At 50.7% G+C, this 13,009-nt stretch overlaps 1 protein-coding gene across 1 annotated transcript in view; it reads left to right on the top strand.

The window, feature by feature from the left end:
* Positions 1 to 1,494: 1,494 nt before the first annotated feature.
* LOC119527519 (bone morphogenetic protein 8A) overlaps positions 1,495 to 13,009 on the top strand; it is a 43,272-nt gene continuing 31,757 nt past the window's right edge. Inside the window, exon 1 of the mRNA XM_037827619.1 lies at positions 1,495 to 2,081. Within this exon, the coding sequence (XP_037683547.1) occupies positions 1,736 to 2,081 (346 nt within the window). The 5' untranslated portion in view covers positions 1,495 to 1,735. The remainder of the gene's footprint in view (positions 2,082 to 13,009) is intronic.

The following is a 13,009-nucleotide window of genomic DNA, read 5'->3' as shown; positions in this document are numbered from 1 at the left end:
CACCATTTGCTCTCTTACTCAGTTCTCCAGGCTCCAACTACACTGAACAACTACATGCCCACCTGCCCCAGCCCAGCCCCACCCACTGTGTTACCTTGGGGAAGTTCCTTAACCTCTGTGTGCCTCAGTTTCCTTATCAGTTAAAAAGAGGGGGGTTAAATAGTATCTATCTTACAAGAATGTGTGTGCATTAATAAGGAACTGATACAGGACAAGCACTCAGAATGTCCCTGACACGTAAGTGCTAATTGTTAGTTGCTATTATGCTCCCTCTAATCTCAGAGCCTGGAACCCTCCCCTCTGCCTGACCGTCTCCCGTTCCAGGCCAATTCCTTCCAGCTTTCTGAAATCAGTCTAAATGTTGCTTCCCCTCAGCGCAGCGCCTTAATCATAAGCGAATAAATGAAGCCAGAGCGCTGAGGGAAGAGCAGGGTGTACGGAATGGAGCTGAATCGATCCAGGAATTTCCATGAAGAGCCCTCCTCTGAAAGCCGCTGGGGGGCATGACAATTAAGATGATACTCAAAAATAGTTCCTGGGGTGTTTGGGAAAGGGCCCGAAACTGCTTGGCCCCTCCGTAGGGGAGGCGGCTGCCACATCTCCTACACGCGGCCAGGTCAGCGCCGGGATCCACAGGGCGCCCAGCGAGGGCTGGAAGCAGCGGCGCAGTTGCTGGAGAAAAGAAGACAGCCGCGCCTGGGGCGCTGTCGGAGAGCCCGCGGGAGCCAGCTGGACAGGAGCACCGGGAAGAACGGAGAGTCAGGAAGAAGTCCTCAGGAGCATACTTAAGGGGACAGCAGGGAGGGGCTGGGAGACTGGCGAGGAGCAGCGGGGACGAGGGAGACCACACCACGCTGCAGCAGGAGGAGAAATGAGCTCCACTCTCGGGGCATGGCTGGCATCCCCATGCTGTCCCTCTACACCAGTCTGAGGCCGCGTTTCGGGCCCCTTCGTGACATCCAACTGACCAAGGTGGCGGATCCGAGGAACGGAATCTGCAGCTGGGTGAAGGCGCCCAAGGGATGCGACGCCCCGCGAGAGGCCGAAATTCCTACTTCCCCCTAACCGCGCAGCTACTCGGGTCCCTGGGCCGAGGTCCCCGGGTGGCGCCCGACGGCGCGGCCACCAGCTGGGTGGGCAGACCCTGACGACTTTGACGACCTTGACGTTCCTGACGCCTGGGCTGTGGACTCCTCACCCGGCTCGCCCATCACCTACCTGCGGGAAGCATCTCCGTGTTGCCACCACCTGCCACGCCAGCCGCAACCAAAAGCCCCTTCCCCGGGGCCAGGTCGGCGGCCTTGGCCACGCCCCGCGCGCGCCCATTGGTCCTTCCCGGGGAGGGGGCGGGACCTGACGGGGACGCGCGGGACCGAAGGGCCGCGAACTGCAAAAGCCGCCCGGCGGGCCTCAGTCAGCGGCTAGCGGAGTTCCTCGAACGCACTGCGGGGAGTTCCGCCCGCCGCACCCCCCTCACTGAGGCCAGGCGGACACACGGCGGCAGAAAGATTAGCGAACAATCTCCTATCACTGAAGTAACCCTCGTCAGAGGCGGCGGCGCCGCGTGCGCACGGCCGGAAGCCGCGACAGGTGCGGCCCCGGCAACGCCGGCCCCCTCCAGGCGGCCGCCGAACGCAGCCCGCCGCTCGCCGTCGGCGCGACGTCGGCGCGACTTCCGAGCCGGCCCGGCAGGGGAGCGGATGAGCGCCCGGTGAGCGCCCCTCTGCGTGTCGCCATGGCCGCGCGCCCGGGCCCGCTGTGGCTCCTGGGGCTGGCGCTGTGCGCGCTGAGCGGCAGCGGCGGCCCCGGCGGCCCTGGCCCGCGCCCCCCGCCGGGCTGCCTGCAGCGTCGTCTGGGCCCGCGCGAGCGGCGCGAGATGCAGCGCGAGATCCTGGCGGTGCTCGGACTGCCCGGGCGGTCCCGGCCCCGAGCGCCGCCCGCCGCCGCCCGCCTGCCCGCGTCCGCGCCGCTCTTCATGCTGGACCTCTACCACGCCATGGCTGGCAACGACGACGAGGACGGCGGGCGCTCGGAGCGGGGCCTCGGCCGCGCCGACCTGGTCATGAGCTTCGTCAACATGGGTGAGTGTCCGCCGCGGGGATGGGCGTCTGTGACCCCGCGGGGACCGTGTGGCCTCCGCGTGAACTCGTTGGTCCTGCGGGCGTGGGCGCTCCCCACTGTGAGCCCTCGGCAGTATTGTAAATGGGTTCCCTCCCTCAGGGATGTCGTGTGAACGTGGGCGTGTCAGCCGCCTGGCGGTGAACGGGGTGGGGGTGGGGGGTGGTCTCGGCTGCTCCTGGGAGTAAAGGGGTCCGTGGAGCTCACAGCGGCGCGTGAACAGCCTGGTCCGGGAAGCCAAGGTCTAAGCTGTGGGATGGGCATGAGCAGACCCGGAATGTGACCTCCCAAGGGCGTGTACGTTCTCCGTGGTTCCCCCTCCCCCCATCCCTGCAACAACACACCCAAGAGAAGAATCATGTCATGTCCCAGTGGACCTGGGCAGTTTCAGGAAGACAGTCTGGTCCTGGGAGACAGAAGAGTAAACAGGGAGTGATGCTGCCACTGTGATAAGGACAGTGCTGAAGAGAGGGACAAAGTTCAGCATGGAAACCCCTGGTCACTGCGAAGTGGCCAGAGCTGAGATGAGAACCCAGATGTCCTGGTCGATGGCAGGCCCTTGGGCCAGAGCTGCAGAGCCTGGAAGGCTGGGGGTGCCGGCTATCAGCAGAGCAGGGTGGGACTGGAACTGTGGTCTTGTCACCCTGGGCCCCAGCCCCGGGGACGCGGCCTGGCATGGAGTGAGTGTCCAGGTCTGTGGAATGACACAAGTCTCAGCCTCACCCTCTGCTCTCCTAGGCTAAGCCAGGATTTCCTCTCTGCTGAAGTTTTACCCAAACCATGGAACCATTTATTCCTATAGGTCTTGAAGATACGTTTTTCCATTACCAAAACTCACTATAATTTATGGTCATGAGTTCTTGCTGTTCATCACGTTGCCGTCTGCTTTCCCTCCTGCCTGTGGCTGGTGATGGCCAGGGGCCTGGACTGGGGCAGAGACCAGGCTGGGCTTGCAGAACCAAGGACGACATCTCAGCCCCGAGGCAGGGAGAGCCATGGAGCCCAGAGCATGGAGAGGAACCCTGCCATGAACACCAGCCTCGCCTGCTGCCTGGCTCTAGATCCCTCCAGCAGCCCCACTGATAGCCATGACACTTGTCCCATCTCCCACATGAGGACAGTGAGGCACAGAGAGTCGGTATCATGGATTCAGCCCAGGCTGTCTGGCTCTAATGCAGTGCCCAAGGAGGTGACAATTCTGCTGTCAGGAGGGCAGGCCTTTCAAGGTGGAGAGAGTGCTCAGAGTGGTTTGGGCAGAGAATCCCCAATAGCATGTTGTGGGTCCCTCAGCCATTTACTTCCACCTATAGAGCAAGAAGAAAAGAGACCCAAGGAGGTCTCCACCCACACGCCCACCTGAGAGCCAGTGGTGGACCAAGTGAAGGGAGTGAGCAGCCATTAACCAGTGCTGAGAGCTGAGCCGGGCCCAGGACCCCCCTGGTGGGTTCTGGATGCTCCCTTTCAGGCACCATTTAGAGGACCAGCTGGCTTACAGGGGTGGGGACTTAGGACAGATGAGAGAGGAGACCATATGTATAACTGGGGTTGGAGCTCCAGCCTCAGGGCAGGCTGACCCAGGGCTCAGGAGCAAGAAGAGCTTCAGATGGAGTCACCCCAAGAATGCCCCCAGGGGAACCGCCCATTAAAGTGAGTCACTGCCCAACCCACTTCCCGCTTTCCAGCCCTGGGTGGGAGCTCTTGCTGTGAATCAAGCAGAGGGCCCTGAATCCAGGCAGATCTAGATCCCTCCTGACTCTTAGGCAAGTCCCTTGCCCTCTCTGACCCTCAGGTCCCTTTTTGTAAAATGGGGCTCCTAAATCCGTCTCTGAGTTGTGTGATTTGTTGATAGAGGAGGAGGGACATAAAGGCAAACCCCCTTCTTTGTGGAGAACCTGGGCCTGGTCACTGCTAACCCCAGTTCCTCCCAGCTGCTGCCCCAGCTTTGGCATGGATGTAATGGGACCATTTCCACATGTATAAGCTAAACAAAAGTTGTTTGCACCTATTTTTAGAATAAAAGCTAGCATTTGAACTTTCTTAGCCTTATAACTCTTCATTTAATTCATGCAACAACATGTAAAGCTGTTTTGCTGGCTACATTTCACAAGTGAGGCGATGACAGCTCACAGAAGTTCAATGACCTGCACAAGGCCACCCAAGCCATCTGGGGCTATAGATTCCAAATCCCAGATTCTTCCCACACCATCTCTGCATGTTTCATTAAGATCTGAGGCCTCCAATGCTCTGGGATTAACAAGCAGATCTTTGTTCAGTGGAAACCCTGTCTGTGGGTGGGCACAGCCAACTGTCAGAAGAGCCTTCCTAATTCTGATGTACTGACTGCACTGGTAGAACCCTTCGAGTTAGAGTAGTTTTAACTGGTAATTACCTAGGGTGTATGTGGGGATTAGACACAAACCAGGAACTTCACCCTGTTTGGTGGCCCAGGCCCCAGGGCCCTGAAGGTTAGTGGCTCCCACAACGTCCTGGGTCTAATAGCAGAGTCTCTACAGCCACAACGCCCACACCCAAGCTCCCACACCTGTTGCCTCCACTTCCACCTCTCCTATCAGCCTTGCCTGGTTCCTGAGAAATCAAGCCATTGATGGCAGCCTATTGGACCTGGAGGTCCTGAGGTCTCTACCAGGCCTCTTGCCCATGGGCCAGGCCTTCTGTCTCTGAGCAGGCCATGATTTACAGTTCCTGAGTTGGGAAGCCAGGGCCAAGGTCAGAGCCTGGTGGTCCTGCCTGACCTGTCAGTCAGTGTCAGCCTTATAGATGCTTGGCTTCTCTTGGTCAGGACACAGTATGGGGCCATTGCCCATGTGGAGCAGGTGGAGCCTGTCCCTGGCCTCTCCCTCGCTCAGGCAGAGGAGAGCTGCAAGTCCTGTACCATCTGGGCCTGCCATTACTTTCCTGCATGTCCTTAGCTGAGTCCCTTCCCTTCTCTGGACCTTTGCTTTCTCATCTAGTCTGTGGTCACAGTGTCAGGAGAACGAGGTGTCTCCCAGCCCAGACCCTGTGGTTCTGTGTCAGAGGCACCTTCACACCCACGCCGCCCCCATCCTCCTCAGAGCTTGGGTGTGACTGGCTGGACAGCCCCTCCTGAGGGAGGAAGGGAGGCACGAGGCCCAACTCTGCACACTCTTCCAGAATCCTTCTCCGTCTCGTGTCAGCAGAGCGGCAAGTGCCCATGTTCCAGACGAAGAACCTGAGGCATAAAACAGACCAGCAGGCCGAAGTGTAGCCAGGAATAGAACGGAGCCTCTTCACTTTGTCCTGACTACATTGTTTCAGTGGTCTTGGGTGGCCGATGACAGAGGTGTTGATGAACCGAGACTGTTGGATTTGAGAAAAGCAGGACAGACCCAGAATAAGGGACCTCATCCCGGTCCTGCTCTGTGACCTTGAAGGGGTGACGCTTTACCTTCATAAGCCCCCAAATCCCTTTCTTTTGTTTCCTTTCTAGAAGATGCTTTCACTTTTTCATACATTCATTCATTCAACAAATTGTTCATGGAATGCCTACTATGTGGCAGTTCTAGTTGCCGGATACAGCAGTGAACAAAACAAAAGTCCCAGCCCCCATGGAGCTGACTTTCTAGTGGGAGATGCAAATAATAAATACATAAGATTATTAGAACCTGTCATGGTGCCGAAAATTGACACCCTTATCTGGAAACCAGGAAGGGGCTGAACAATGGGAAAACAGACAGCACTGGGTTGAGGGGTTTCTACCTGGGATTCAGAGAGAATTTGCATCCTGACTCTGCCACCTACTGCCCTCGTGTGTCATGGGCTTTCTAGTCCACCTCTCAGAACTCCTTTGTGAAATGGGGATAATGTTACCCACCCTATTGAGATGATGCCCAGTGAGGACCCTCACCCAGGACCTCCACATTTCTCCTTCACTGGCATCCCACTACTACTGTCATATCTTAATTTTAAAAAGAGGAGAGAGAGGCACAGAGAAGTTAGGTGGTTTTCCCAAGGTCACACAGCACGTCATCATTCTGCCTCCACATCCTATGCTCGTCACATTCCTAGTCAGCATCTGCCTCCCAGACCAGCCCAGGTCCTGGCTCATCCTTAGATGCAGTAAGTGCTGGGGGAATTGAACTGAATGTGAACAATGAGAAAGCTGTGAACTGAATATGGGAGAATTGAACTGAATGTGAACAAGTCATAAACGGAGAATGCTGTTTTTAAAGTGTATTATTTTTGGATTTACAGAAATAACACATGCTCATTATACAAAATTCAGACCATACAGAAACATAATATAATTGCCCCTGGGAATCCTACTCCCACTAGTCTTCCCCAGGCAACCGTGTTCTGATTCCTGCCATTGTAGATAAGTTTGGCTTGTTCTTGAATTTTATATAAATGGAATCATACAGGGAATACTCTTTTGGGTCACTTCTTTCATTCAGCATGTTTCTAAGATTCATCCATGTTATATCAGTAGTTCTTTTTTTTTTATATATAATTACATTGTATTCCATTGTATGAATAGACCACAGTTCATCATTCTCATTAACAGACACTTGGGTTGTTTCCAGTTTTGTGTTATTAAGAATGAAGCTGTTGTGAACATTCTTGCACACATCCTTCTGAGGATATATTAAGCCTGGGTTTTAATCCTGGGTGTGCCACTTGGAAGCTATAAAACACTGGAAGAGTTGCGTAAAGTCCCTGGACCTTGGTTCCTTCACCTTTAAGACAGGGTGGATAACGCCTACCTCGCAGACTGTGTAGGACTAAGCAAAATGACATGTGCCATGTGACCAGCTGCGTGCCTGGCACACAGCAGGAACTTAATAACCAAGAGCTGATATATTACATCCTACTTCTGGGCCTTTGTTTATTTTGAACCCTTTGCATGGAATATACTCACTTCCATTTCTGCTTGTCAAAACTCTAGTCTTCTTTTAAAAAGGGGGGAATGTAAATCCAGCTGCTTCCACCCCCTTCTCCATCCCAAAGAGACAGGCTCTCCTCATGATGGAAGTCCCATCCCTCATTATGTGTTTTCACTTTCTTCCTTGCCTGATAGGGGTGTGTGTCTAGGCTTCTCTTCCTCTTACTTCCAGAGAATCCCTGAGTGACCCGGGAGCAGAGACCAAATGTGACTCTTGGTACTCCCCACCCCCAATGCACACCCCAGCCCATGTGGGGCAGGTGCCAGGATAGATGGGGAAAGTTGATGGAAAGAGGAATACAGGGGGCAGGGGAGGCTGAGAGCAGGTGAAGGAGCCTGGGCCTGGTTGGGTGGGCCAGAAGCAAGGCCACCTGCCCCCCCCATCTTTGCTGGAAGCCAACAATGGGTACAGCATCTCCCCTGGGTCCTCCCCTGGGAGCCTGAGTCCCTGCAGGATCCTTCCTGGTAGAAAGAGGCTTCAGCAGGCATTCAGGGGGCTCCTGTTGACAAACCCATCTCAATGTCCCCACCCGGAGGAAGTCGAGGGCCATTCATTACATTGGCTCCAAATCTGAAAGTCCACATTAAGGGCCCTAACCTGACATGGGACCCCTGACAAGTCTCTGCCCCTGCTGGGCCTCAGTTTCCCCATCTATGCAGTGTTGCCCCTGAAGGCATTTGCTGCTCTGACCAAGACTGTGTCCCCTTTCTGTTCTCTGATGGGGGCTCCTCCAAGGGTGAGGAACAGGAATCCTTTCCCTCTGGGAGTGAGGCGATGTGTCACTGCAACCACATCTTTCTGGAAAACTCCCCAGTTCAGTTCTTGCTCCAGGTTTCAACTGGAGGAATTGCATCCTTCTTGCTCACATCTCCCTGAATATATTTTTGGCCTTGGTGTGTTTGATGTGGTGGAGTGTGCGGGTGTTCCCTTTTAATTTGGGGTCTGAAGTCGTCTGAGGTCTGGACTGGTAATTATGCATGCAGAGCCATTTATGGAAACAGCTCTTGAAAAAAGTCAGAAATGAAAACTGACTAAAAATACCTCAGAAATGTAGCCTTGGGCCTCCTGTTGGCAGTGCTGAGATTTCTAGGTCAGAGAAACCCCTTCAGGATGCAGAATTAATGGACAATAAATTCTGTGGGCTCCTCTGTGGGCCTGCAGAGGCCATGGAGACCCAGGCCTTGGGTCAGGTCTGAGTTGCCCCCATGGCCTTGGTTACTAGTGAGACCTGCTAGACAGGTCTAGCCCATCTGCCTCCGGGGCCCAGGGGAAGCCTGCCCTCGATGCTCTAGGGCTGGGCTATGACAGGAGGCACATCCACACCAAAGCTTCTGGTGGAGACACACTGTGACGTGGAAGCCACTTCCAGACCCAACCCAATGATGCCCAACCCAAAGGGCTGTAGGTGCTGGAGCTGAGGCGCCATCTTTGAGACCAGGAACACTTGGGAAGAATGGGCCGGGCATCCCCACTTTCGCCCTGGAACAGGGGGCTTGGTGAGCAGATGGCTGAGAGCTCCACTTCCAGCCCACCGTTGCTGTGTCCCTGCCCTCAAAGAGCTCAGCGTCCAGAGGGTCAGATAACCAGAGACACTGACTCCTGGCTTGGGGAAAGGGAGAGTCCAACAGCTGCTCTGTTTGGGGATCAGAGGAGGGTTGAGGAGGCTTTTAAACCTGGTCTGGGAGGAAAATAATCTTTGCATATAGTGGGATGGGGGCAACCCAGGAGAGTGTAGCTTCAAGGAGGGAATCTGAGAGTGGGGTAGGGGTTTGCAGCCAGAAGGCACAGAGCCCTGAGGGACTGTTGGATGGGGCTGGCTCAAGGAGAGCCTGGGGGGCAGTGCTGATCTTAGGCTCCTCCTGTGGGCCCTGCCGGCCTGAGGAAGGGAAAGACACTCAGGTGAGGTCGGAAATATTCTATTCTCTTAACAGCGTCTCTGGGCTGGAGGAAGAGGGTGTCTTTTGAAGTCTGACTTTTTGGTCAGAAAGAAGGCAGATTTAGATCATCCGGTCGACTCTAAATGTTGTTCAGAGGCTGAAGCCTTTGTTGGTGTCACACGGTAGGATGCAGGTTTCCTATCTGGAGGTTTAGCCTGTGAGTGGTGAGTGCAGGCCTCAGACATGGAAAGTCAGAATGTGGGTGGCAGCCATGGCTAGTGGAGGCTGCCCCCCACCAAAAATGAACCTTTCTCACAATCGTGGGATTGGGAGGTTGTTTTATCAGAGGCTGGAGAGAAGACCAAGTGTCCTGTGGTTGTTTATTTTCCCAGGAGCCACAGTAAGGAAGCAAAGAAAGTAAATTCTTTGATTGCTTCCCGATCACTTGTGAAAAATAAGGTGCCTGTGGAACTGAAACTAGCATTGTCTGTCCCTGCTGCTGTGCCCGACCCCTCCCAGCCAGGGCATCTCTATGGAGCTGGCTGTCTTAGAGTATAAGCCTTTTGGCTGAGGGAACTCTAGAGGAAAACTTGTGGCCCAAGCAGTCTCCAACTCACCTTGCCGGCTCATGACCTGTCACAGATCAGCGACAGTTGAGCTTTTTAAAATTCTTCCTAGGTCACAGGCTGAGCAATGGCACATTTCTTACAGATAAACTGGACTTGCCTATCACTGCAATCTCATCTTGTCCACCCTAAGCATTAGATTCCAGGCATACCAGTCTCCTTTATGTCTAACCCAGCAAGCTCTCTCCATCACAGGACCTTTACATTTGCTGTTCCCTCTGCCTGAAAAGCTCTTCCTCTACCTCTTATATGTCTAATTCTTTCTCCTCTTTCACATTTGACTATTTTCTCCCTCATATGCCAGGTTTTAGAATAATGAATTTGATTCCTAGTATTCTCCAAAAGCAGTAGTTCTCAACCAGGAACAAATTTGCCTTCTAAAGTACATTTTGGGTTGTCACAACTTCGGGAGTGGGGTGGGGGATGCTTTTGGTATCTAGTTGACAGTAGAGATCAGGGATGCCACTAAATATTCTGCAACACACAGGACTGCCCCCCACAACAAACAGTCATCCAGCCCAAAATGTCAGTAGTGCCAAGGTTGAGAAACCCTGTCCAAAGCTGTGCAGGTTTGGATATATTATGTCCCCCAGAAAAGCCATGTTCTTTAATGCAATTTTGTGGGGGCAGACTAATTAGTCTTTTGATTAGGGTGGAAACTTTTGATTGATTGTTTCCATGGAGATCTGACTCACCCAACTGTGGACCAGAACTTTTGATTAGATTATTTCCATGGAGGTGTGGTCCTGCCCATTTAGGGTGGGTCTTGATTAGTTCACTGGAGTATTTAAGAGAAGCTAAGAGCCGAAACAGACCCACATGCTTGCTTGGAGATGCTTGGAGATGCAGACAGAATGATGTTTGGAGATGCTAAGCTGAGAGATGAAACCCAGAGTTTGCCCTGGAAAACCTGAGAGAGGTCCCCCAGATGCTTAGAGAAAAATGCAACCCAGGAGCAAAGGACCAGCAGATGCCAGTCATTGACAGTGCCTACCCAGCTGAAAAAAGTATTCCAGACGCCATTGGCCTTTCTTCAGTGAGGGTATCCTCTTGTTGATGCCTTAGTTTGGACACTTTTATGACCTCAGAACTGTAAATTTGTAATCCAATACATTCCCTCTATAAAAGCCAATCCATTTTTTGTATTTTGCATAATGGCAGCATTAGCAAACCAGAAAAAAAGGTAACCAGTGTTTTCTGATGGTGATGATGCTGGTGATGGTGATGAACAAGAAGAACTCATGGATATTAATATATTTGATGTGTTGCAATCGATTACAGTTGTTACTACTTTTGATGTTCAAATTGTCTCTTCTTTGGCCATTGTTATGGGTTGAATTGTGTCCCCCAAGAAGATATGTTGAAGTCCTAATCCCTAGTACCTCAGAATTTGACTTTATTTGGAAATAGGGTCATTAAAGATGGAATTAGGCGAGTTAAAATGAGGTCATGGTGAAGTACGGTAGTCCTTTACTGCAATAGGACTTCTGTCCTTATAAGAAGGAGCGAAGAGAGACAAACAGAGCAAGAAAACACCATGTGACAACTGAGGCAGAGATTGAAGCCCAAGGACTGCTGGCAAACCACTAGAAGCTAGGAACGGGCAAGGAGGGGTTCTGCCCTACAAATTTCAGACTTCTAGCTGCCAGAACTGTGAGACAATAAATTTCTGTTGTTTTAAGCTATCCAGTTTGTCATACTTTGTTACAGCAGCCCAAGCAAACCAAGACAGCCATTGAGAAGCTCCTTCAAGTTGGCTTCTCAGTACTTTTAACACTCTCCTAGGAATCTCTGAGAATTTCCTTGCTTTCTGGTTTGACAAGATGTTCCAGACTCAACTTAGACATTTCCTGCCCTTGGGTCAGAAATCAGTCATTTCCCGAAGAGCTCTAGTTGCTTATAGGGGAGAACTTGTTTTGAGACTGCACTCTGGCATAGAACTCCTCATTGGCCCTGACTTGGTCATTGTAGCTAGGCTTTTTCAGTGAGTAAACCTAGGAAATACATATTCTTATGAGAGAAGAATCATGACTTCATACTGATATTTCCGATCCAGATTTAGGATTGTAGTCTTTTACTTAAATTCTTAGGTTTTATTTTTGTATCTGTTTTCTTTTACACTGAATAAATTGGTTCTTAACACTATTAACATAATAATTGTTAACTTTATCCTACAATTATGTGTGTGTATACTAGTTACAGGATAATAGTTCCATATCAATATGATTACTAAAAATAATTTAAGATTTCTTTTCAGGTCATTTTGTCCTTAAAATTATCCCAGAAGGGGTGGCTAGTCAAATTACTCTGTTTTAAAGTCACTTGAAATAATTCCTCACCGTATGGTTGAGCTACACAGTTAGTTATTTGCTTTATTTTGCATCACATTTTTAGGTATTACTCTTTATTTTTGTATTTTGAATTACTTTTGTTTCATGCTTATGAGAAATACTTATAAATTTTACAAAGCAAGAGACATTTAGAGAAGTCTAGCTTCCATTCCCAGCCTCTGTACTCTGTCTCACTTACTTCCCTGCCCTTAACGGTAACTATTTTTATTAGTTTATTAGCTTTTATTTTATCTTTCCATTTTAAAAACACAGTTACATATGTACATATATATGTATGTATGATGCATATACATATTTATAATATTTGTATTTTGACCCTTTATTAGATAAAAAATGTTATATTCACTCTTCAGCTTGCTTCTTTCTAAGATAACATCTTTTGGAGATCACTCTACTACAGAATATAGATAATTTTTTCATTCCTTTTTATAGCTATATAGCACTCTACTGTGAAGTTGTACCATGGTTTCTTTAACCTATTGCCTATCGATGGATATTTGGGTTGTTTCCAGTCTTTGGTTGTAAAGAATTATGAAGCTGTTCTGTAACAAATAGCCTTGTACATGCATCTTTTTGTATTTTTGTGAGTCTTGGGGACAATTTCTTAGAAGTGGGATTTCTGGGTCCAAGCATGCTAGATATTGACGAATTTCCCTCCACAAGGATTTACCATTTTGGATTTCTGTCAGCAATGCTGGAGAATGTTCAGGTGTGATCTTAGAGTGTCTTACTCAAGGTGACTTTCCAAGTACCACATCTAAAGTAACCTCACACTGGACTGGAATCAGAAGTATCAGTATGAACTCATATTTTTAAAAAACATATTTTCTAGATAGATACAGAAATGAATATAGATGGGGGGGAGTATGGATGGGTTACCACACACACATGTATTTCCTAGCTCTGTTCATTGAGAGGGACTAGAAGGAGTGACACTCCAGTAGCAATGAGCACACCTAGTACCCAGTTTCTAAATACCATTCTCCAATAAAAAGAACCCGAAGTCCTTGGAGAAATGTTTGATTCCAGGGTGGGGGATGGGAAATCACAGATGAGCCTGGAGCATTTCTTAGTGCCTGTTTTAGTTTCTGGGTGGCTAAAACAAATGCCATAAG

This window comes from Choloepus didactylus, chromosome 2, assembly GCF_015220235.1.
Source record: "Choloepus didactylus isolate mChoDid1 chromosome 2, mChoDid1.pri, whole genome shotgun sequence".
Taxonomy (NCBI): Eukaryota; Metazoa; Chordata; class Mammalia; order Pilosa; family Megalonychidae; genus Choloepus; species Choloepus didactylus.
Note: the sequence above shows the minus strand (reverse complement) of the source record. Positions and strands in the feature narration are given on the sequence as shown.